The sequence below is a fragment of the Podarcis raffonei genome, chromosome 3 (assembly GCF_027172205.1).
Source record: "Podarcis raffonei isolate rPodRaf1 chromosome 3, rPodRaf1.pri, whole genome shotgun sequence".
Taxonomy (NCBI): Eukaryota; Metazoa; Chordata; class Lepidosauria; order Squamata; family Lacertidae; genus Podarcis; species Podarcis raffonei.
This window is the reverse complement of record NC_070604.1, coordinates 1458027-1484279: the sequence shown is the minus strand read 5'-3', so window position 1 is coordinate 1484279 and position 26253 is coordinate 1458027. Positions and strand designations below refer to the sequence as shown.

Here is a 26253-nt window from a genome sequence, read left to right as displayed (position 1 = left end):
AACAGGAAGGGTGCAGGTGAGACAGGGCATTTTGCTGAGCAACGTCTACTTCCTAATTATAATTCCCTCTGTGCATGACAATCACACTGCACAAATAGTTCTTTGAAAGTTGTCAGCATTATTTGACCAGACAGTTGGACAGTTTCTCTAATATTGGCTAAAACTGTAGTAGCAGAGCTCGCCATCTCTTTTTACAAAGTAGAAAACCCTACAGTACAGCTGTAAATTACTCTGGAAATATCACAAAATGCCAGCTACATTTAGTCTAATTCAGATATTTTTTAAATCTAGCCTCTTCTCATTGGACTTTCCCCCCTTTTCTTAAAAACAAAACAAAAACCTAAAACCAGAGAAAGCCAATTAAAAAAGTGGAAACTAGTGACATATAACCCACCTGTGGTGACATCAATGCTTGAAATGTTCACAGCTGAATCAGAAGCATTTACTGAGACTGGGAAGCTAAGGCTGTTTAAATAACTTCTGAGGGCCTCCAGGAGGGAGGAATCTGGAAGACTTATCTCAACAGCAACCGTGTATTCTACAGGTGAGATGCCTAATGTCACATCTGGAAAACAATTTGATAAGTTAGCCTAAATTTAGATCTAATTACAGTAAAAAAGGTCATCAAACAAAGATTGGAGGAGGTTGATTTGCAACAAAATCTTACTACAGGTGGAGGTACATGTTCCCCGATAAATCAGGGCATTACATTTATGTCCCAGATACCTCGATATCTGTCTACCTTATCGGTTGCGTCGCATAGATTCGCTTTTGTTAGAGCCAGATTTAATGTGTTCCCCTCAAATGTGCTGAGTAATAGATTTTCTAACGGTAAAACCTCTGTTTTATGCGCATGTGACAGCAAATCAATAGAATCCCTTTATATATCTTGTTTAATTGTCCTTTATATATTGTTCCCCGATCAAGGATTCTGAGTTCAATCATCTTGGAAACTATTACTAAACCACCTGAATTACATCTAGCCTATTTACTCCAGGACATTGACTCTTATAGAACATTACAGGTTGCCAGATTCCTGAATTCAGTTCTTTCATATAAAAGACTTCATGGAATGCTGCATGACTATTAAAAATCTAGTAAACTTTATCCACCATCTTTATATTCAAGGCCACAATATGGTACATCTAGAGATTGTATGTAACATGAAGGAGATTATGCGTTGAAATATTTTAGTTGATATTTTAGAATGTAAAATGCTATTTTATTTATTGATTGGTTTTACCTTGTGGGCTTATAGCCGAATAAAGTATTATCTATCTATCTATCTATCTTTGATAAGTTAGACATGTTATAATTACCAATCAGAAACTCCCTGTTTCAGTCTCACAAATCATTTATATCTCTCTATACGTAATACAGCCTCAGGCTCAGGAACAAGGAGGCCTCGCCTGAGAATACATTTGTGGACCAGGGGGCTGCTGGCTTTCTCCTTGTCCCAACAAATTTCCAAGGTTTTGAGCCTGAATGTGTTCATTTCCATTCTCATTCTCCTCTCTCTCTCATGTGGGTGAGCCAAGATCCTTCAGCCCTTGGATGAAGATTTTTAAAATGATGATTCAAATGAGGGAGGCATAAAAATCCCATAAAAGCCCCATAAAAATAATGATTGCAGAGGCACAGGATAGCAATTTAGAGAGGCCAAAATACCTCTGGCCAAAACACAAGTGCCAAAGACACTGGATGCTAATGCCCAGATGGGTGAACTGGAGTGCTTGGTCTTAGAAGATGACATTGACATAGTGGACACAATGGAAAATGGAGACAACCAGTAGGACACCGTTATCTCTGGATATAAGCGCTATAGGAAGGACAGAGAAGGACATATCTCTTTCTGTATGTCAAAGACAGTGAGTCCAGCAAACCAGGAATCCCCCAAAGGCAGACTCTGTCACAGAATCAGTTTGGGTGATAATAATTTAGTAACGAGGACATGCTATCATCCTCTTGATGAAAATGCTAAAGGAGATATTGAGATGATAAACGAAATCAAGGAAATGTCCAAAGGAGGAAATGTTGTGGTATTGGGTGGTGTTAAGTGGTATCCTCACAGAGACTGGCTACAGAGGTGTTCCTCTTGGAGAATTTGTAAAGGCTTCACCCGCTGAGCTACTTGCTGGTTGAGGTTGTCTCACATTGATTTGCAATGCCCATATAAATGTCCTTTTGACTGACAGTTGGAGTCTGGGTCCTATTAGCTGTCCAGCCTGAACTACAGTGGTACCTTGGGTTAAGAACTTAATACGTTCTGGAGGTCTGTTCTTAACCTGAAGCACCACTTTAGCTAATGGGGCCTCCCACTGCCGCCACGTGATTTCTGTTCTCATCCTGAAGCAAAGTTCTTAACCTGAGGTAATATTTCTGGGTTTGCAGAGTCTGTGACCTGAAGTGTATGTAACCCGAGGTACCACTGTTGTAGGTTGGGTATTAAACCCCACTTTCCCCCCAACAATCCAGTCATGACAAAGCGATGACAGTTCTAGATCTGGAAAGTGGCCAATGGAACACCTTCTTTTTTTTTTTTTAGGGGATCCAGAAGGGATCCTGGAAATTACAAGTCAGTCAGCTCAGTGTCTGTTTGGGGGGAACTGGTGGAAAGTATTGTTAAAGTTAAAATAACCACGCATAAACCTGTTCATCTTTGATACTTCCATTCTTCCGCTGAATTGTACTATGCTCTTAGCAAACAGTTCATCTGAATACTTTCATGATGAAAAGGATTTCTTGTGTTCAGGCCAGAGTACCCTGACTGCATATCTAAGAACAAAGATTCTGCCTTCAGGCAAAACACACTGTTGAGAAGTATTAACGTACCCTGCCGTTTCTGCCTGTGCAACTCTCTCTGTTCCTCTCCTCCGTTACTTTTGCTGTAAATCTGAAAGAGATGCACCCACAACATCACAACATTAGGAAAATTGGTTAAGGGCAATACAGTGGGGGGAAGGGGTTCCAAGAAGAGCTAAACCCACTCATCACAAGTGAACCGATAGTCTTGAAAGTCAGAAAGAAGCAAGATCTGAAGAAATGTGGGCCTCTGCCTTTTCAGAGCTCTCTGAAGTAGGAGTCAGAAAGCCACAGGGGTGAATTGGGTTGGCCACCTCAAGTCCTGATATGGTTTCTGCAGGGGCTCTTCCGCTCCTTCCCCCTGTGGTACGGCTGGCTTCAGCAGTGCAGCCACAGGAGGAAAGCTCTGGCCAACCCTGCCCTGCTTTCCAGAGTGTCTCTGCATTGAAAGAACAGCCATGTGCTCATACATAACTGTGAAGCTACACACAGTAAACATTACTCACAGGTGAATGGATGAACGAGCCAAAATTAAAATTTTGGGAAGCTGTGCTGACAACTATGAGGGTACAGAACATTGTTATCTTCCAAGGCAGCATTTTTTCCGTGTTTTGTTGCTGTAGAACCTACAAGGAAATCAAAATATGATATTCTATTATTATTTTTGAATAAAATTAACATAGTTTCCCTTCTAAAGAGTCAGTCCTATGAAGAATAGGCTGTAGAGAGAGTTAGCACGTTTGTTTTTTAAGAATCCTATATACACACTGTTCCTTCATTATGCTGCTGCTGTTCTGTGGCAAATTCCTTTTCTTATTGTACAATCTTCCTGTTTGTAATCCTTCTTCCCTTTAAAGCCTTCCAACATGGGGGACAGGATCCCATAGCATTAACTCAAGGCACCCCAGAGCCCCCTTCTGGATCCCATCAGCCCAGGGAGAAACAGCACCCCTGCAACTCACTGCCACCAGCCTCCGAGAGCCAGTCGGGCAGAAGACCATGGTCAATGGTATCGCAAGCCACCAAGAGGTCCAGAAGAACTCACAGGGACACTGCCTCTTGTCTGGTGTAAGGCATCCATCGGAGCAACTGGTGCTATTTTGATGCCAAAACCAGACCAGAAAACAGACTGAAGTGGCTCTAGAAAACTAGTGTGATGCAAGCGGAGGGGGGAAAGAAAGCCGGTCAGTGGAGGAGCCCAGCAGTGCCCTGTGATGATGAGGGAGCCCCATATCTCTCTCTGCAAAGCAGCCTGACAGTGGTGGACCTTGGGCTCTCACATTTTAGCAGCGCCCTGGACAACACCAAAATGCAGCACCCAGCCCCACCTCCCATTCTACAACACAGTTTGGCACCCGTGAGGCTCTGCACCCCGTGAGACCAAACAGCTCACGCTCCTCTACATCCACCTCTGAGCCTAACTAACATGTTGCCTGGAGCTGCAGCACGTGCTTAACTGTAATTGTTGCAATACGGGAACTAATTGGTGCTTGTAGGACACTTGTGGCTCCTCCCTGTAACACTCAGGGCTCTTCCAGATGTCCTTTTGTGCCATGTTTCTAGGAACAGGTCCATGCTTTAAAGCTCTGCATCTCTGCTTTCCCTGCGAAATCCCACTTTTTACCACTGAAAACAATTCCACAGAAACCCTGAATTGCTGTTTGTCCCAATTCAGCATTAAAGAGCGGGTTTTCCTGGGGAAAACAGGGGGGGCGGGAAGCAGGGGCGTACCTAGCTGCTCTGGCAACCGGTGGGGCGGGGACGGGGCAATCTGTGCATGAGGGCAGCGCAGGGCCCCAAGCCACTGCATCACTCCCAGGAGAGACATGTGGCTCGGGAGCACTGCAGGCCAAGCCCCTCAGTAAGTGCCCCCCCAAGGATGACACCCAGGGCGGACCGCACCCCCCTTCCTACGCCCCTGGCGAGAAGCGCTCAGACACAGGCTGGGAAAGTGTGGAGCTGTGCCTCGGAAGCAGGGGGCAAAAGGTCGTTGGGGATAAGTAAGAGTCTGGGCTCAAGTGATGCTCAAAGCACAGGAGGCAGATCTGATTTGGGGGGAAAGACTGTGACCAGAAACCCCTCTCCTCCACTAGTTTCATTTGCTGAATTAAGTTCAGCATAATCCTCACAAAGAAGTCCAGAAGCGCTTTTGCTCTCTCTTGCTGCAATATTGAAGGGCACCTAAGCTCTCTGGAGGAAGGGCAGAGCTTGCTGCTGCTGCTGCTGCTGCTGCTGCCACCTCCTGCCACAGTTTATATTATCACACTCTTTTTTTTTTAATTCTTTTTATTAATTTTCACAAACAAAAGAGAATAAAGAAAAACATAAGATACAAATTATAAAAACAAAAAAACAAAAAGAGAAATAAAGCAATCTTTTAAAATCAACATTTTGTACCGTCTTCTTTACAAAGTGCATCCTCACGCCTTGACTTCCCTCCTCCCCCGCATCAGCTTTCTTAATACATATCTTCTCCTACAGATTCTTATTCCCTTTCTGTGCACATCACATGATTTATGTCAGACCCACTACAGTTTTTAAACTTCTGCAATTTATCTTTATATAAGCAACAAATTTCCCCCATTCTTCCTCAAACTTTGACCCTTTTTGATCTCGGATTTTATAGGTCATTTTGGCCAATTCTATATACTCAAAAAGTTTAACTTGCCAGTCCGATACTGTTGGAATTTCCTGTGATTTTCATTTTTGAGCAACAAAAATCCTGGCTTCTTGATTTCTGGCATGTGGTGAACACACTCGATAGAACATTTATGCTGCTCAAGTTGCTCATTGTGTTGTTATGTTTTTTTTTTTTTAATCTGTGATATTTTAGTGTATTTTTGGTTTCTATGGAAGCCGCCCAGAGTGGCTGGGGAAACCCAGCCAGATGGGCGGGGTACAAATAATAAATTATTATTATTATTATTATTATTATTATTATGATGATGATGATGATGATGATGATGATGTTGGTCACAAGAAATGGTGCATGTAAAAAAGTTTCAGGTAACATCTTATCATATTTGCTTAAGGTTATGAATCTCAAATAAAATTAAATCATGTAGATTTTTCTTTTCATTCGTTGGCAGAGGAGGTGCATGTTTTTGTGACCAATGTAACAGGCATGCCCAACATAAATTTTGTTATCTGAAGGTCTTCTTATTCTGCTCCTAGGATAAAATTTATTATCAGTTCACCAAATGTGAAATATTATTAAAATGATAAAGTGTCATTAACCTATTATCTGTTTTCCTGGAGAGGTCTTTAACTGAACTTTAGAAAACAATTAGAGAAGTTCTGAGTTATCTTGTGTGTCATACTTCTGATTGTTTTACTCATGTGTAAATTGCCATTTTGAAAATCTGTTGCCATATATATATATTCTTTAAAATGATACACAACACTTTAACTATATATGAAAATGAAAAATGGGTCTGTAGATTGATGTTTTCATGGAATTAATGTTGGCCTTTCCTCTTTCCCCCCAAAACATACCATTCAAAGCAGTGTCTCCTCTCCAAAAACTGTACTAGCTGTGTCTTCAAAGTTGGTTTTGGATTCATTCACGGAGAAAGACAAGACTATTGCTCCTCCTTAATCCAGCTCCTCTTATAAAGCAAATAATCTGCCCAGACAAGTGCCATTAAGTTCAGTGAGACTTATTCCTAGGTAAGTTCGTTTGTTGTAGATTTCAGACTCCGTGACCTGGGGTTGACAAATGGTTCCCAATGAGCAAATACTCTATTCAGACACTACTCAGACTTTTCACCTTTCCTCCTTGAGAGAGCCTAGTAAAGTGATGCTACAGCTATCTTTTGGGTTCCCCTCAATCTGATGTCTTTCCTCCTTCTCAAGGCACATAAGATACATTCCTGCTTTTTTACCTGATCAGCTTTCTCTGGACTCAGCCCTCCTATGCAGATCTGGGATCTGTGGACATCTCCTTCCCTGCGCAGTCCGGGGCTCTTGCTTACTGAAAGGAAGTCATGCCCAAGGCAGCAAGTTAAAGAAAGTGAGCTGCGCGTTGCTGCGCAGGCAGGATCTGGGCAAGGGAGGAAGTTGAATTTCACTGTCTGTTCAGTGGGATTGTCGAAGTTATTTCCTGATGCCATTCACCTGATCTAAGCTTTTCAGTTTATTTTATCTGAGCAAGCAGGCGAACATGTTCTACAGGCATTTCACTTCTGAGAGACTCATTTGTCATGTTTGTTTGTTTGTTTGTTTGGGGTTTTTGTTACCAATGAAATGGATGAGAAAACGCCAGCAGAAAAGCTTCAGCCTTGCCTTGCCTCCAAGCATAGCTAAGGAGGACTTCTACTGCCAGATTTGCTTCTAAGCATGATGCCAAATATTTAAATTAAGAACTAATATATTGTTGGCATAGTTTAATTCTCTCACAGCAACGGGGAAGGCACAATAATATATAGCAGCATTTCTTTTTTAAAGTTGCTGTTAAAGCCCTGTCATTTAGTGCAAGCAGGAAGCAGGACTGAACACAAGGGTCCCACTAGCACTTGCTGTATGAAAAGTCCCTTATCCAAACACAAGGAAGTAGCGCCCAAACCTCACCTTGCACACCACAGATTCAGATATCCAGAAAGTCAGGTGTGTGTGTAGTACTGTAAAAAACACAGAAACAAAAAACAAGCAGCCTTAAACAAGCCTTACTCTTTATGTTTTACTCATCCGTGACAGCTGTTTTGCCAGTAACTGAGGGTGGGGGAAGAGATTAGACAAATATTTTTTTCCCTTCCTTGTTTGCCTTCTGCAGGGTTTCAGGGGTTTTTCCTGGAGTTTTCTGGGCAGGGTTTCTGTCCTTTGGCGTCAAAATTTGGGGTCAGGAATGCATTAGAAATTTCCCCATAGGAATGAATGGAAATCGTTGACTTGTTATGTGAATGCTCGCCTAACAAACCATTTCCTGAGAACGCATTGTGTTCATCTGTGTGTATTGTAACCCTTTCCAGAAAGCTGCCCCTAGAAGCCTTCCTTACCTGGGTCATTGGGCGGTCGCTGCAGCTTTCCCACCTCCAGACCCTTTTCCAAGGCCAAGAATTAAAATAATGGGGAACCCAACCCAGACAACCCCCTCCATGTACTTAGCAGTTGCTGCAGCTGTTTAGTCAGGGATAAAGTGTCAAGCCTCCTCTTCTCCCCGACACGCCAGTGTTCAGCGTCCAGGGAATTTTTTGTAGCCAGAAGCGTTTGATCCGGTGAGCTCTGCAAGACGGGGCACTGGTCTCCTGCCACTACCATTTCCTGCAAGCTAAGGAATCCTGTATCTCAGGTATCTCCCACCAAGTCTTCAAAGCCCCAAGGTGCCTTAGGGTGCTTACCTGGGAAATATGACCTACCAGGCAATAAAAACAAAATATAAATGACTGTGTCTTTCATTGGTTAGAAAGAACCGGTGGCCACTCCCTCTGGGGAGAGCTCTGGCCATGGGTGGTGGGGCTGACTTCTGCGTCATCCTGTGCACCACTCCGTGAAGCTGACGGCCCTCACTGCCAACTCGTATGGAGATGGAGATGGTTGTGTCATCAGTAAGTAGCAGAGATGGAATCATGGGGCTCCCTTTGCTTTCAGTACAGTGGTGCCTCGCAAGACGAAATTAATCCGTTCCGCGAGTCTCTTCGTCTTGCGGTTTTTTCGTCTTGCGAAGCACGGCTATTAGCGGCTTAGCGGCTATTAACGGCTTAGCGGCTTTAAGAAAACAAGGAAACAAAGGAACAAAGGAAACAAACTCGCAAGAACTCACAAGATGTTTCGTCTTGCGAAGCAAGCCCATAGGGAAAATCGTCTAGCGAAGCAAAAACCGAAAAACCCTTTCGTCTTGCGCGTTTTTCGTTTTGCGAGGCATTCGTCTTGCGGGGCACCACTGTATTCTCTCCGCCTTTCTTTCATTCTTAAAAAAAGTTTCACAACTGGACTAGTGGAAATTGTGTGATCATTGTTCTCTCTTTCATTAAAATGGTTCTTGGGGCAGATTTAAACAAAATTAAAACATGAGAACAAAAAACCCCAGACATATTTTGTTGTCAATGATACATACATTGTTTCCCCAACAGGAATGCATATGGAAACTAGATTCAATGGAATTACATATTCTTGGGAATTTTACAGGAAAGATCTGATTAGATCTGGGATACATTTGTTGGCTCCAGTTCAGATTTTCCTGCAAACATTTTTTCCATATTCATTCCTTTGTGAGTAAATGCTATGCTGAAACTGAGATAAAAGGATGATAAATATTATTGATTGTATTGTAGGTCAGGATTGTATTTCCTATGAACAAACTATGAGGCTGCAATCCTGCACACACTTAGCTGGGGAAAGTTTCACTGAAATCGTTTGAGGTTACTTCTGCTTACGCAGGCCTAGGGCTGCTCTGTCAATGGCACTATTAATTGGTTGAGTAATAATAGCCCATAGTTTCACTCCAGTATCAAAATATCAACAGATTAGTTTCCTATGATTAAAATAATTCCCATGTACTATTAAAGCACAATATATTTCTCACAAAAGTAAGGCATTTTAATTGAGCAATAAGGACAATCACAGATACATAAAAATGGTTCAAATTAATTCTAGTTCAGAATAAGAATGGAGCAATATTTAAAAATTATACAACAACCAGAGGAAGAAATGAAAACAAATCCAAATATAATGCCCAAAATTTCAGTTAAGTTTTTTTTTAAAAAAAAAATCATTATTTTAGGTGTTACCAGAGGTCAGGAACCTCCCCGTCTGGCCCCAGAGGTCATTCTGGGCAGGCCACACCCACCCAGCCCACACTTGATGTCATGCACAATGTCAGGTGTGGGCAGGAACGGGCAGGGCTTGGCGTAAAGGGACTTTGTAGGCCCTGCGGATTGGGAGGCCTGCAAAGGTCTCTTGCACAGCTTTCAACGCGCCTGATAACTTTCTGTCGCGTTGTGCAAAGCAGGAACTCTGTGCATCAGCTGCTGCGCAGTGAGGTGAGAGAGAGAGCGCTCCCTGCACAGAACTCTCTTGCAGACACAATCCCATTTTTGCCTGGCGCCTAAGCATATATAAGGAAGGCACCAGGCGAACCTCCCTGGGGAGAACACTCCACAAGCAGGGAGCCACTGCAGAAAGGCCCCGTTCTCGTGTTGCCACCCTCCGGACCTCACGTGGAGGAGGGAAACAACGAAGGGGAGAGGCAGTTCTTGAGGTCTTGTGGTCCTGAGGCACTTGCAAGGCAAGGGAAGGGGCTGTTTCCTGGCTCCTCACTTTTCTGTGGCGCTTGGTCTTCAGGCAGCTGCGAGTCCAATGCAGGACCCCCCCCCCAAGCAGGGGGCTCTGAGGGGCAGACAGAGGGCAGGCCCCCCTTAGGCAGGAAGAAAGGGGGCAGAGAGGAGTGGAAGGAGTCTTGATCTAAAAATAAATGCTTTGTGCATCCACATCTAATCTTGCCCCTTTCTAAAAGTTGCTTATTGGTGTGTGCTTTTCTTTTTGTCAATCTACCAAAGAATAAAATAAAATAAAATTGGGATTATGGGTTTTTCTCAGGATGGTGGAGGGCCTGTGTCCCGTGTCCCGTTGACGTCAGGATGGGGGCACTCACCCTTCTTCTGATAGGAAATGCTCTGCGGGAGGAAGGGGCACAAAAACAGGGGGTTGAAGAGGATCAGTTGGGAGGGGGAGTGAGAAATGTCCCTATTTTCATCTGAGGAATGTTGGAGGGTATGATACACCTTATTATGAGTTGTAAGAAACAAAACCCTACACAAAGCAAGAATCAAGTGGAGAAGCTGTGAGAATAAGAGCAAATCTGCGCTGACCTTTACAGATAAAGCAGCTTAATATAAACAGCAACAGCAAAAATTATTAAGGATTGAAGTGTCAACTTTTGCAGTGATAAGGATTTAGAGGTTAAAAAGCAGGCATTGACGTATTTCCTGCTTCAGTGTGCTGGGACAGGAGAGCAGTCGTCAGTGGGAGACTCCAGTTCCAGACACGGCAGAAACAGCAGCTCAGTTGTTCTGCCCTTTGCATGGGGCACAGCAGTGACTTCTCTGCACATGGACTGAGTTGCTTTCGCTTGGGGCTTTGACACACACATAGGGTTAGGAATGCAATTTCAGATTTAGAGGGAATGCCCAGTGCCTGATGCACACACACACACACACACACCCCTGCAAACTTTTCTGACTGCCCAAAACTCCATGGTTTGGGGCAGCAGCCGGAGCAAAAAGAAACAAGAAACAGTGCTTGGAGGGGGGGAGGTTTAGATGCAGATGCAAAGAAGTCCCTCCCTGCTCATCAGATCTGGCTTTGGATGAGTGGAGAGGAGGCCAGTTGGATCTAGACACAGCAAAGAAGCATTTAAGTTAATCGCATTGCAAACTTTGTACAGTATGAGAAATTGGGTTGGCAAAAACGGAACTCCACAGCGCCATCTGGTGTCATAGTGTTAGAATGCATGAATAACGCCTATAAAGTGCTTTTTCTTTGCCAGTGTAGCTGAGTCCGCTATAAACTCTTCCCTTCATTCTTGCACAAATCATTTATGGGGAGGGGGACGTTTGCTTGTGCAAGGCTCTCACAATCAAAGGCACACCCACCCATGTCATACCAGAAGGTTAGTTACCCCTGCTGTGTACACTAACCAGGGAGTAAGTCTTGCTGAGTTAAATGGGGCTTGCTTCTGAGTAGGTATGGACAGGATGGTACTGTTAAGTTTCAAAAACAGTGCATTTTGAGGTGCCATTGCCATTTGTTATTTATAATGTATGTACCCCCCCCCCTTCTTAATGGCCAGCATAGCCAATGGTCAGGGATACTGGGGGTTGGGGACTGTTGGTGTCTGAGAGGCCACAGGTTCCCCACTCATGCACAAGAGTGGACTACAGGGGAAAGTTTTAACACAAGTTCAGGTTAAAAATAAAAAGGGAAACTTTCATGCATTTGCTAAACAAATACCAGAAGCATTTTTTTAAAGGGGGGGGGGCTTGAAAGAATATGCACATTTTTGTGTACAAATACATGTATATTGTGGGAACTGCAAATAAAGATGCATATATTTTTTGAAACAAAACACAAAAATGCAGATTAATAGGGGAAATCACTTTCAAATATTATATATAATACAAAATTGTGTATTAGGAAGAAATGTGCATGAAAATGCACAAAGTGATGCAGAAATGAGGTAAACTGAGCTTAAGATTAGAATAATTAGAAACAGAAAAACCAACATTCTCTTTCCCTAATATTTATTTTACAAGCACATGCCCTCGAATTTCTTTGATGTTTGAAGCAATCCTAACAGCGGTTGGGGGAGGGGGAATAGCACTGGAATACTCCCTTCCCCCTGGCAAACTCCCCAAATCATGTCACTTGGCCTTAGGACTGAGCTATAGCTGGGGAGAAAGCAAGGCGGCTTAGGAGGCAGGGGCGGTAAGGGAACAGCTGGCCCTGGCCCCATTGTAGCCACTGCCGCAAGTTACTAGGCAGCATTATTATTATTATTATTATTATTATTATTATTATTATTATTAGATATGCTTTTAAAGTGCATTGTTTTGGAGACAATATAATATTGAATAAGTGGGTCAGCAAGCACCCCTTGAACATCCTGCAGATCTTAGATCTACTCACTCAGTCACTCAGTCCTTCTCCCTTACCCTCCCCCCAGCAGCTCCCATGCTGAGGGAGGCAGGAGGTGGGAGGGAAGACACCCCAGTTTTCCTTTTCCAGAACTGAGACAAAGACCCAGTTCCTTCACTCTGCCCCTTGGAGACTCCCTGGGACTCTGCCTGCCCTGAAATTGCACTCGTAAGCTGCACATCATCAGGCACAGACAAAGAGTGTCCACCAGGTTCTTAGGGCAAGTGAAAGCTGGATACTTGGCTGAGCACTGGAGTCCTAGAAAGTCCAATGGCAGGGTGCTTCCTACTCATTGCAGCTCATTAACCTTTCGAAAACCCTTTTCCTGTTATTGTCGGCAAAGTTGCTGAAAAAACATCAAGGCAGCCAGGCCTTGGAGGAAGCGGGTCGTGCAGGTGTAGATTGTTCCACATTTACATAACTCAAACAGCAGAGACTGAAGCAGTTTCCTCGACAAACCTTATTCCTGCCACACCTAGAAACCACATTATCTGAGAACAAATTAGCGTGCAGTTCCTGACAAGTATCAGGCATGAGTTAATGGGCCTTACTCCCAGGCAAACATATATAGGATTACAGCAGTGTATTGCAACAAGGGCAGGGGAGACCTCCAAATAAAACTGTCCAGCTTAGGCAGCCTTTTAGAAAGCTTGTATAAGCATAAGCATCATATACAGTTGGCCCTGGTTTGAAGGACATTTATACGACAACCCTGGGGACAATAGTAACTGGACTTACCGGTAAACAGTGGGCGCTCATCCACCCTTCCTCTCATCCCTATTTCCCCTCGAGGAAAGCCACTCTTTAGTGCTCAATCAGAGCAAAGAGCAATTCGTGTTTCCTCTGGATTGACATTTGTTCTGATTTAGCACTAAAGTGTGGGTTTTCCCTGGGAAAGCATTGGGGCAAGGGGGAAACTGGTCAGGCCCACACTTTCTAGGCACAGGACAAGCGGCAGTGTGGACAGGCCTGTCAATCCAGAGAAAACCCAAGAGCTGATTCCCCAGGGGGAAAGCAGAAGAACAAGAGGAAGTGTGGCTAAGCACCGAGAGGAGGCCCATTGAAAAGAATGGGGCAAGTCTCCTCAGTGACTCTGAATCCAACCCATTGAAATGGCAATTCAGTTATTCTGCTGTGGACTTGCGTGTTGGTCCTGCTCCCAAGGAATACCCATCTTTCACCCTAGCATGGCGAAGGTTTGGGCAGTTATTCTATGTTTGTTTTTATTGTTTCATTTGAGTTGTGGTGGTGTAACGTCCTGTCCGTAGGATGAGAGTGATGCACCCTCTAGTGCAGAAGGGACTGAAGAAGAATTTTAGCCCACCTCAGACACCAAGCGTGCAGTAAGTGCAGCAGAATGAGAGATCCAGAGGTCCGTGCCTGGCCTCTGCTTCTCCTGTGTGTGGCTGCTGCAGCGTCTGGCAGAGTGGGCCATTGCCAAAGGTAAGGTCCGAGTGGAGAGAGAAGAGGCGCTCAGAAGGCAGAGTGGAATTCTCTAAAGGGCTGGAGACAGGCTGACTCTGGGGGTCTGTCCAAACCCCTGTTATTTGGTCAGGGATCTATTCACTGGCCCCTTCCTTCAGGTGATTCTTAAGAAGATGCCGCTATATTTCCATGATCTGAATCCTACAGCGATACGGAAACAGCCTCCGGACAGGAAAATTAGACACCGGATATCCTGTCGAGAGATTGGTGATAGACAAGCTGAGCTCCTTCCATCTGTCAGATTCTGTATCACAGTGGGAGGAAGGATTTGGGCAGGCAGGGGTAAGCCAGAAGGAGATTGGTCAGAGGCCTGGGAATCGCCCTCCTTCGCAAACACAGTCACATCACACGTTCTGCATTCATTCAAGCAGTGGGAAAAACAAGGAAATTTAAAAGTGGCCTCATGCTGCTTTGAAATTATCAAATAAAGTGAAGCTGAGCACATTCATTTTGAAAAGTAAACACAGGGAACCCTGTGTTAAATATGGATGTCTATATACCATGTTTCTTAAATATTGTTTTTTAAAACATATTTTTAAATGAGGTTTTTGTCTCAATTATTTTTTTTCCTGATATATTCCTAAAATATAAAAAGTAGATCCAGAGAAAAAAATCAGCAACAAGCCACTATTGAATAAACAATAAATAAAAATATTAATCATGCACTATGCATTTATCTCCAAAATTGGATTATATTCTACACTATTCAACAGCTCATGCTTTTTTACCTGTTACAATATGCATTATATACAGAACACACCCATATGCACTTTCTCTGAACCTTTTAGCCTCCTAACTTTGCTCATGAAATCTTCTCACTGACTCCTTATATGCCGCTCCTTGCTATTACTTCACTGCCTGGACCTTGATTTGTAATTTCTCTAACAAAAATGTTTTTCTGCACCCCAAAGCAGCCGTGATGCTGGGGCCTGTTTTTCCAATCTAGATGAATGGGTTAAAGAGAGACAGGAACTTGACTGCAGCTCCAGCCTTTTCCTTTGTGCTTTAACAATCAAAGGAAGCGCAGCCTTATTTGAGGAATTTCCCACGCCTCTACTTCAGACATTAGAAAATGGTTTTCTTAAACTCATATCAGATATGTTTACAGAAAGAGCCAAACAAGTTGGGGGGGGGGGGATCCTGGATAGGATAACTATCTGTATACGTTACAGCTATTTGAATATTTTTAAAAGAAAATTTTTTTAAAAATAAAAGGATAAGCCATGGAACAGTTTGGGTGCTACAGATGCCCAGCCACCTTCACTGCGAAATAAGGAGGCAAACCTCCACTTCTGTCATTGTTTCATAGCAGGCATGTCCAACTCCCAAGAGACTGTGATCTACTCCTGGTATAAAAAAACCGGCAGTGATCTACCCCTTGTCACTGGAGGGAGGAGGAGGGGGCGGGGGGGGGCTGGATTGCCCAGAGTTGTTGAGCTTCTTTGGGGGATGATTGCACAGAGTTTTTTAGCTTTATTCCCATAACTTTTTCCATACAATAAGGATCCTGCGATCTACTAAGATCAGCCAGGGATCTACCAGTAGATCATGGATGCTTGAGCTGAGATTCCTGCCTTGTAGGGGGTTGGACTAGATGACCCTGGGGGTCCCTTCCAACTCTATGATTCTATGATCCAGGATCCTCTTCATCCTGGAGAAGAGTGACTAGTGGGGTGCCACAGGGTTCTGTCTTGGGCCCGGTCTTATTCAACATCTTTATCAACGACTTGGATGATGGACTCAAGGGCATCCTGATCAAATTTGCAGATGACACCAAACTGGGAGGGGAGGCTAACACCCCAGAGGACAGGATCACACTTCAAAATGACCTTGACAGATTAGAGAACTGGGCCAAAACAAACAAGATGAATTTTAACAGGGAGAAATGTAAAGTATTCCACTTGGGCAAAAAAAAATGAGAGGCACAAATACAAGATGGGTGACACCTGGCTTGAGAGCACTACATGTGAAAAAGATCTAGGAGTCTTGGTTGACCACAAGCTTGACATGAGCCAACAGTGTGACGCGGCAGCTAAAAAAGCCAATGCAATTCTGGGCTGCATCAATAGGAGTATAGCATCTAGATCAAGGGAAGTAATAGTGCCACTGTATTCTGCTCTGGTCAGACCTCACCTGGAGTACTGTGTCCAGTTCTGGGCACCACAGTTCAAGAAGGACACTGACCAACTGGAACGTGTCCAGAGGAGGGCAACCAAAATGGTCAAAGGCCTGGAAACGATGCCTTATGAGGAACGGCTAAGGGAGCTGGGCATGTTTAGCCTGGAGAAGAGGAGGTTAAGGGGTGATATGATAGCCATGTTCAAATATATAAAAGGATGTCACATAGAGGAGGGAGAAAGGTTGTTTTCTGCTGCTCCAGAGAAGCGGACACGGAGCAATGGTTCCAAACTACAAGAAAGAAGATTCCACCTAAGCATTAGGAAGAACTTCCTGACAGTAAGAGCTGTTCGACAGTGGAATTTGCTGCCAAGGAGTGTGGTGGAGTCTCATTCTTTGGAGGTCTTTAAGCAGAGGCTTGACAACCATATGTCAGGAGTGCTCTGATGGTGTTTCCTGCTTGGGAGGGGGTTGGACTCGATGGCCCTTGTGGTCTCTTCCAACTCTATGATTCTATGATTCTATGATTCTATGATCTGGGTGGTCACTGTGAGAACAGGATGCTGGACTAGGTGGGCAATTGGTCTGAAGCAGCAAGTTCTTCTTCTTGTTGCCAGCCACCCCAATCTCTGAGCCGTGTCAGAACACTTCCTTTGGGAATGAGGCACAGCAGAGACTGTGATGCCCTTATGGTTTATTGACACATCTATACAGCCTGAGCCTACGAGGGAGGAGTGCACGGCATCTGCACCCCAAAAGGGTCTTGCTTCTCCCATAACTGCAGCCTTGGAGTCACACAGAAATCAAGCCTTTGCTCTCTGATCCTCTGCTTGCTGATTTGCTTTTTTTTAGGTCACATCACTGCAAACCTTGCTCTAAAACTCAGGCTTTGTTTTTCAAACTGTCTGAGAGTTAAAGGAGGGACCCCACTCATTTGGCATCTGGCACGCAGGTAGGGCTGCCATATCTGGAAGAGCACGGAGCCTACTTGGGCCCCCGGTTATGGGTGCCCGTGCATGTGATGTCATGATGTCAAGCCTGTGCCACCCAGCCTTGGCACCTGACTTCCGGTGGCATTGCAAGTCGGGTTCCAAGACCTCTGGAAGCATCTCCAGAGTTGTGCCAGGGGCCCTGCCACATTTTTGTGGATGCTCAGGCACCCAGAGCCCCCTATATTTGGTGCCCCTGTTGAAGAGCAAAAAAAGGGGCAGCCTAAGTCACTGCCAGCCCAAGCGCCCAGGCCCTTCTTTCCCTGGCTCAGGCTGGCAGTGGCTGCAGAGCAGCCCAAGCCCACCAACTCCAAAACCTAGACATTTCCTTTAAAATGTAAAAATCTGCCCAGGTGGGCATGTTGACCCCCCAAAAGAGGACATGTCCGGGTTTTCCTGGACACATGGCAACCCTACACAGAGCCCCCTTTCCTTTGTTCTCTTCAGAGCCCATCACCCAAGCAATCACTTCAGCAGGAAACCAGCCTTGCTGGATCCAGGGGTTCAGGATCAGCCTGGCTGGATTAGCTTTTAGCACTTGCTGGATCCAGAGAAGAGAGGAGTCCGGCACCCACAAACTCATCACAAACGTCCATGACTCCGCCCCCGGGGGAGGGGATTAGTCAGCCTAAGGGCCTTCCCCTTTGGGTCACACCCCAAAGGGCTCACCAGATGAAATGATCACCCCTCTTTTTCACATAAGTATATGTGCAGAGGGCTTTATTTTACCCCAAAGAAACCACATCCTGTTTAAAAACAACCAGATTCTTTTTTTGGGGGGGAGTGAGGACCACATCAGCAGATCTTGCTTTGTGCCTTCCACATGAGATTCTCACTCAGTACTTCCCAGACACTAACCTGGCCTGTATGGAACAACAAAAAGAACAATGTGTCCCAGCACATGTACAGAGAGTCTTGATGGCATTATCTGTTCTCAGCTATAAAAACAGAAGAGGGAAGGAAAGGAGAAGCAGGAGTGCTGGCCTCTCTTCCTTTAAAATTGGATTCATCAAGGATTAACCTAGAACAATTAGCTGATAGTGGGACGTTTCCAGGTCTTTGGGAGAGTTGCCTCCTTTTATTGTGATTTGAATGATATTTACAGTTGTTGCTCCATGAATCCTTACCTGAAAGAAATGCCAAGGCCGCTTTCACGGAGGTCCCAGCTAATGGATCTCTATTCTTTCTTTTGCAGGCTGTGGGACGTTCCTGCCGCTGTGCATCTCTCGGCTCTGTGTGCTGTCTGGTTTTCCCCACCTTCCCTGCAAAACCCCCTGAAATCAACAAGCACATCGGATTCTCTTCTACATTCAATACAGGTCCAGGGAAAAGGGTCAAATATTTTGAAAGCTGTGATCAGAGAGCATAGCTTCAAGTTTTCAAGTGTGCGAAACATAAAACATTCAACAGAACAAAAGACCACTTCCTAACCCCACCGCCCTTTCCTGTGGTCAGCAGGAATCTCACGAGTGAAATGGAGTAAACAAAGCCAATGAAAGGGGGAGGCTGGTCATCAGCTGAAGTGGCCACAGGAACAGCTCAGGAGTTCACCCCCCACCTTAATTCAGGTTCCAGCTTGCAATAGTAAGGGGCAGATATAGGATGCCCATTACGGTTCCCTGTTACTGCCGTGACAGGAAAATGAGGCAAAAAGTTGGCCTTAAAAGAAAGAAAAAATATACAATTCTGGAGAACTCATAAAAGCTATTTTGTGACATTTCTGCTGGTCTTAACAAAGTTATTCTCCTAACTGGGAGAAATTAGTCAGCTATAAATGACAAAAAAGAAATTATTTTATTTGTTGGTTCCTCCAGCCAACAATAGGGAAAGAATTTTTGTGTTATTGGCTTTATAGCATGCCATCCCATAAGGAGAGAAATGTTCTTTAGGGAACACGTGCATTTTTACTATGAAATGGCAGCAATATCAAATAATGATGGGAGAAATGGCCACCACTGATGTCACCACAGAGCTTTCCTATCTTCCCAAACCCAGTTCCTGTTTGGGAGAGCTTGCTTCAGGGCACCCAGGGGCTGGGGCAGGCCTGGGCTGCTCTTCGACAAGCCAAAGGACAAAAGCCCTTGGCTGCCCCAAACTAATTGCAAGACTTTTCAGGTAACTGAATTCATATATTCATCTGTCATATTGTTCTGTCAGTGCAAGCTTTTTGGCATTCCAGAGGGAATGGGCTCCCCCCCCCAACCCCACCAGAGGCAATTTCAGGGGCTGCAGGAGCCCCCTTATGCTAGCAAGTCCTTGTGTGGGCTCCCACTAGTGGGACTTATCAATTGAATCCCACCCAGAATGACAAAAGCCCTCCAGCAATATAGCACATGATGCTGGCCCATTAAGAATTGCATTGCTCTTGTGTGAAGTATATATGTCACATGCTTATGTCAAGCGCAAAGAGAGAGTGATCTAAAAAGGCACCCAAAGGGCCTTCGGGATGCTGGGCCTGGATCCCAAAATCTGTTCTTCCTTACCTTTTAATTATGTCTGCTGGCTTTCTTAAAAAAGTGTCATATTTCTGGTTGAATGGAGTATAAAGAAAGAGTCTCATTCAGCAGCATTAACCTTAAAACAATTGCCAGAAGAGATAATCCCAAAGGGAAGGAAACAAGAAAAGGAATTTACATGCATTAGCATGAGGTGTCAATAAGCCAGTTCTGCTCTGCTCTTGTTTTATTTTCTTCGCTTATTCAGAGGAGGAAAGTGGGGCAAAATCCTGGGCGTGGGAAGTTACTGCATAGTTTAGACTTGGCACTGAGTGCAAAAGTTGTAGTCCAATGAAATATAGGAATATTGCTAACATTGCCATGGCATAGCCCTTGAAGATACAAAAAAAAAACCACTGACAGTCACTTTGTGTCAATTCATTATTGGAGTCCAAATGCAAATCAGTTTTATCCAAAAAAGATAATGAATAATCTAAATATGGCAGTAACTTTTTCTTTTCCTTTCACATTAAGTCCTTGTGTTCCTGTCAGGGAAAAAGGTGGGTTAATGATGATGATGATGATGATGATGTAGAAATGGTGCTATTGCTTTTAGAGGTTGTGGGACTGGTTTTATTGTTTTCAGAATCTGTCTTTTCGTATTTTATCTCATTTCTGTCTTGCTGTGGTCTATTTCAATGTTTAAGTCTGTGAAACAAACAAGATCCAGCTCCGAGGGCCTTCTGGCAGTTTCCTCACTGCGAGAAGCCAAGTTACAGGGAACCAGGCAGAGGGCCTTCTCGGTAGTGGCACCCGTCCTGCGGAACGCCCTCCCACCAGATGTCAAAGAGAACAATAACTACCAGACTTTTAGAAGACATTTGAAGGCAGCCCTGTTTAGGGAAGCTTTTAATGTTTAAGAGGTTATTGTATTTTAGTGTTTTGTTGGGAGCCGCCCAGAGTAGCTAGGGAAACCCAGCCAGATGGGTGGGGTATAAATAGTAAATTATTATTATTATTATTATTATTATTATTATTATTATTATTATCAAACAAACAAACAAACAGATCTTTCCACTGCCCTGTGGATTTTGAATATCTTCAGGGCAGCGCATGAGAAACGTGAGGGCTACATCAGAGGCCAAGAAGCAAGTTGGAGGCTGATATCAAAACAACACTTGATTAAACTTGTTTAAATTTCTTAATAACTGATGTCATTGCTTTCTAATGTTGTTTTATGATTGCAAGTTAATGTTGTGTGCTTAGTAGGATATGTTTTATATAGAGAAAGAAAATGTTTAAAATAGCATTACCCGACATTTTCAGAAGGGAAACTTAAAATTATTTGGTTTTCTGAAAGCCATTTATGTGCTTTTTCATAGAATCATAGAGTTGGAAGAGACCACAAGGGCCATCGAGTCCAACCCCCTGCCAAGCAGGAAACACCATCAGAGTGAAGACTTCCGGGTTAGCGCCATCGGCAATGGCAGAGTTCCTCTGACTGAGAGGAACCCGCTCCGCGAAAATCGGGTCTTGCCGCCGCGGCGAAGGCGGAGACCCTTCAAAAATCCCAGGCGGAGGAAGCCTGGGAACGTGGGATTCGGCTGACACCAGGAGCGCTTCCTCTACTCGCAGGGAAACCCTTTTTTGGGGATCCGAAGCGACGTGGGGTGAGCGGCGCGGTGTTTTGAATCGACCGCTATTTTTACGGAGTGAAGCCGCACAGCCGTTGCCGGAGAGCGCTGACTTTTTCCTGTGGACAATTGGACTCTAAATAAGTACCCGTGAGTAGAATGGAAAATTGGATTAAGAAACATTTTAATTTGGCACTGAAGCGGGAAGGTTCTAAACAGGAAGTCCGCCTTCCGCTTTTGTAAATAGACTAAAGCAAAAATTGTGCAAGCTAAAGTCTGGAAAGTCGTATATAAAGGTCTAAATTTCCTTCAGTTTTAACCACCAAAACCCCTCTTGGAAGCAGGAGAAAAGAGGGGGAATTTTGATTGTTCAAGCCTGCAGGAGAGAGAGTAAAGAAAGATAAATTTCCACCGTCTCAAACCGGGGAACGGGGTGTCAGAGACAGAAATTTTTGGGAAGTTCATTGACTGTGAATGGAACGTTTTTTGACAGATAGTTAAAGAAGAGAAACAAATTGATTCCAATGTTGCCTTTTGCATTTTAAAGAAACAAAAAATTTGAAAAATGAAAGTAATTTTCTTTTGTTGGACCTGCTTTCAAAAGATGGATACAAATAGAAATTGTCTCCTCTAGAGGGAGCTTGTTAAATTGTTGCTGGAGTCGATCTGGGGATTTCACAGCTGTGGAGATTAGGATCGTGGGACCAGACTCTGACCTTGAATAAAAATGTGTTTAGAAGAAGTTTTGGTGCTTGCTTTTTGCAACACAAGCGCTTTGTTGGACCAGATGCATGAGAAGATGGATTTGATGACTGTTGCAGTCAAAAACTTTGGACAAACAGCGAATACTTATATAGAAACCATTCAGGAACCAACCCAGGAACCTGTTTTGACAGGGCAAGTGCAAATGCAGAAGACAATGGAGGAGGTTGCTGCTGAACCTCAAGTAACACAAATGGAGAGACCCGAGGCCCTACAGGAGCATAAGCCGCTGTCCTTGAAGATTGAATCTGGAGTGGGCCAGGGGGGGTCTGGAGTTGTGGGGGCTCTTAATTTTGGAGGGACTTTGAAACATGCTTTTAAATACTTTCTGAACTACACTGCTGACTGTGGGGAATGGGACTGTGGGGAATGGGCTGATCTGCTGAGGGGAGATGGAGATATTTTTGGGTTGGAGTCTCCCCGAGACCTACTCCTCAATGAGAAAGGAAAGAAACTAAGAAAGAGGTCAACAAAAGACAAGGTAAAGTGCAGGTATAAACAAGAAGAAGATCTGCAGAAGGGACATGGAAAGGACTTAAGAGCCTCGGACATAAGATTACCAGGTTGATGGACTAGATGGAATGGACAGTAAGGACTGACATAACCCGAGACCAGGAAGAAGAGACGTTGGTGGAAGATTGGAAGAAAGTTTTTAAAAATTTATTTTGGGAATTAGTGTAAAATTAACGAGTATTAGGAAAAATGTTGGAATGAAACTATTTGGCTTTAGTAGAAATGATATAAGGAGTTATGTATAAATAAGTATTAAGTTTTAAGCTTTAAGGTATTTTATGGCAAGATAAGGTTAAAATAAATTAAGGTAAATTGAACGACAGAATATAGTGAAAGATGGAAAGGATTTGCTGAGTTAATTAATAGGTTAGACTGTTAAGATAAATTACCCAATAAAAATTGAGAAAGATGGAAAGAATTTACTGAAACAAAATAACTAAACTAGAATACAAAAAGGGAGGTGTGAGGAGGTCGATGAAACAAGTAAATGAAAGATAAAGATATGGAATATTGGATGTGTGTTTTTTATTGTTACTGTTATTGTTGTATTGGTTTTTATGTTTTTTTCCCTTTGTTTTTTATTTATTTTAATGTATGTTTTGTTAATTTTTTGTTGTTTTCTTTTCTTCTTTTTTCTGTAATTTTTAAACTTCTAATAAATATCATTTAAAAAAAAAAAAAAGGAAACACCATCAGAGCACTCCTGACATATGGTTGTCAAGCCTCTGCTTAAAGACCTTCAAAGAAGGAGACTCCACCACACTCCTTGGCAGCAAATTCCACTGTCGAACAGCTCTTACTGTCAGGAAGTTCTTCCTAATGTTTAGGTGGAATCTTCTTTCTTGTAGTTTGGATCCATTGCTCCGTGTCCGCTTCTCTGGAGCAGCAGAAAACAACCTTTCTCCCTCCTCTGTGTGACATCCTTTTATATATTTGAACATGGCTATCATATCACCCCTTAACCTCCTCTTCTCCAGGCTAAACATGCCCAGCTCCCTTAGCCGTTCCTCATAAGGCATCGTTTCCAGGCCTTTGACCATTTTGGTTGCCCTCCTCTGGACACGTTCCAGTTTGTCAGTGTCCTTCTTGAACTGTGGTGCCCAGAACTGGACACAGTACTCCAGGTGAGGTCTGACCAGAGCAGAATACAGTGGCACTATTACTTCCCTTGATCTAGATGCTATACTCCTATTGATGCAGCCCAGAATTGCATTGGCTTTTTTAGCTGCCGCGTCACACTGTTGGCTCATGTCAAGTTTGTGGTCAACCAAGACTCCTAGATCCTTTTCACATGTACTGCTCTCAAGCCAGGTGTCACCCATCTTGTATTTGTGCCTCTCATTTTTTTTGCCCAAGTGCAATACTTTACATTTCTCCCTGTTAAAATTCATCTTGTTTGTTTTGGCCCAGTTCTCTAATCTGTCAAGGTCGTTTTGAAGTGTGATCCTGTCCTCTGGGGTGTTAGCCTCCCCTCTCAGTTTGGTGTCATCTGCAAATTTGATCAGGATGCCCTTGAGTCCATCATCCAAGTTGTTGATAAAGATGTTGAATAAGACCGGGCCCAAGACAGAACCCTGTGGCACCCCACTAGTCACTCTTCTCCAGGATGAAGAGGAACCATTGATGAGCACCCTTTGGGTTCGGTCAGTCAGCCAGTTACAAATCCACTGAGTGGTAGCATAGTCAAGACCGCATTTTACCAGCTTCTTTACAAGAATATCATGGGGCACCTTGTCAAATGCCTTGCTGAAATCAAGGTAGGCTACATCCACTGCATTCCCTTCATCTACCAGGCTTGTAATTCTGTCAAAAAACGAGATCAGGTCAGTCTGACATGACTTATTTTTCAGAAATCCATGCTGACTATTGGTGATCACAGCATTCCTTTCTAGGTGCTCACAGACTGTTTGCTTAATGATCTGCTCCAGAATCTTCCCTGGTATTGATGTCAGACTGACTGGGCGGTAATTATTTGGGTCCTCTCTTTTCCCCTTTTTGAAAATAGGGACAACATTTGCCCTCCTCCAGTCTGCCAGGACTTCGCCTGTTTTCCAGGAATTCTCAAAGATGACTGCCAGTGGTTCTGAAATCACATCTGCCAGTTCTTTTAATACTCTTGGATGCAGTTCATCTTGCCCTGGAGACTTGAATACATCTAGACTAGCCAAGTATTCTTGTACTATCTCCTTAGTTATTCTGGGCTGTGTTTCCTCTGCTGAATCCTTTGCTCCAAATTCTTCAGGTCGGGCATTGTTTTCTTTATTGGAGAAGACTGAGGCAAAGAAGGCATTGAGGAGTTCAGCCCTTTCTGTGTCCCCTGTTTGCATTTCACCATCTTCTCCTCTGAGTGACCCCACTGTTTCTTTGTTCTTCCTTTTGCTACGAACATACCCATAAAAGCCTTTTTTGTTGCTTTTAACCTCTCTAGCAAGCCTGAGTTCATTCTGTGCTTTAGCTTTTCTGACTTTGTGTCTACACGTGCTGGCTATTTGTTTGAATTCCTCTTTGGTGGTTTCCCCCCTTTTCCATTTTTTGTACACATCCTTTTTTAATCTTAACTCAGTTAAAAGTTCTTTAGATAGCCACCCTGGCTTCTTTAGGCACCTTCCATGTTTCCGTCTCAATGGTATTGCCTGAAGTTGTGCTTTTACTATCTCCCTCTTAACAAACTCCCAGCCATCATGAACTCCCTTTCCTTTTAGTATTACTGTCCATGGGATCTCACCCAGCACTTCCCTAAGTTTTATGAAGTCGGCTTTCTTAAAGTCAAGAAATTGAGTCCTAGTATGCTTGGCTGCTCCTTTCCACTGTATAGTAAACTTCAGAAGAGCATGATCACTCGCGCCTAATGATCCTTCCACTTCTACCCCACTAACCAGGTCATCAACATTGGTTAGGACCAGATCTAAAATGGCTGTTCCTCTTGTTGCTTCTCCCACTTTCTGGACAATGAAGTTGTCTGCAAGGCCAGTGAGGAATCTGTTTGACCTTATGCTCTTGGCTGAGTTTGACATCCAACAAATATCCGGGTAATTGAAGTCCCCCATTACTACTATTTCCCTTCCTTTTGCATGCTTGGCCATCTGTTCCAGGAAGGCATCATCTATGTCCTCCGTTTGGCTTGGGGATCTACAGTAAACTCCCACAATGAGGTCACTGTTATTCTTCTCTCCCTTAATTTTGACCCAAATGCTCTCACTTTGGCTTTGAGGTTCTAAATCTTGGATCTCTTCACAGGTATACACATCCGTGACATATAACGCCACTCCTCCTCCTTTCTTGTCTGGTCTGTTTCTCTGAAATAGATTGTATCCCTCCATTATTACATTCCAATCGTGGGACTTATCCCACCAGGTTTCAGTGATGCCTATTATGTCATATTTAGTTTGCTGTACCAAGAGCTCAAGCTCATCTTGTTTATTTCCCATGCTTTGCGCATTAGTGTACAGACATTGAAGTCCATTAATCATTCCCCCGTGTCTCTTATTTAAGGATTTTTTCCTCCCACCACTAGGTCTGCGTGCTGTTTGCTCCATTTGGTCTATGACATTTGGATGATCATCTTCATCAATTGATAGATTCCTACTTTCAGGAGCACTGTCTCCCTCCCCCACATTAGTCAGTTTAAAGCCCTCCAGATGAGGTTTCTGAGATTTTTGGCAAAAACATTCCTCCCAACCGTTGTGAGGTGCAGCCCATCGCTTGCCAGAAGTCCATCTTCAAGAAACTGCAGTCCGTGATCTAAGAATCCAAACCGTTCCTGTTTACACCATTTGCGAAGCCAGCTGTTCACTTCCACTATTTTTCCTTCTCTCCCTGGGCCACGTCGTTCAACTGGGAGGACAGATGAGATGACAATTTGAGCATTTAATTGCTTCAATTTCC

General features: G+C 43.8%; 1 protein-coding gene across 1 annotated transcript in view; it reads right to left on the bottom strand.

The window, feature by feature from the left end:
• Positions 1 to 18470, bottom strand: part of ADGRF5 (adhesion G protein-coupled receptor F5) — a 43971-nt gene extending 25501 nt beyond the window's left edge. The window contains exons 1-5 of the mRNA XM_053382418.1: positions 18152 to 18470; positions 6687 to 6844; positions 3309 to 3428; positions 2833 to 2893; positions 395 to 565 (exon numbers count right to left, since the gene is read on the bottom strand). Coding sequence (XP_053238393.1) covers positions 395 to 565; positions 2833 to 2893; positions 3309 to 3428; positions 6687 to 6844; positions 18152 to 18317 — 676 coding nt within the window. The 5' untranslated portion in view covers positions 18318 to 18470. The remainder of the gene's footprint in view (positions 1 to 394; positions 566 to 2832; positions 2894 to 3308; positions 3429 to 6686; positions 6845 to 18151) is intronic.
• Between the last annotated feature and the right edge of the window lie 7783 nt (positions 18471 to 26253).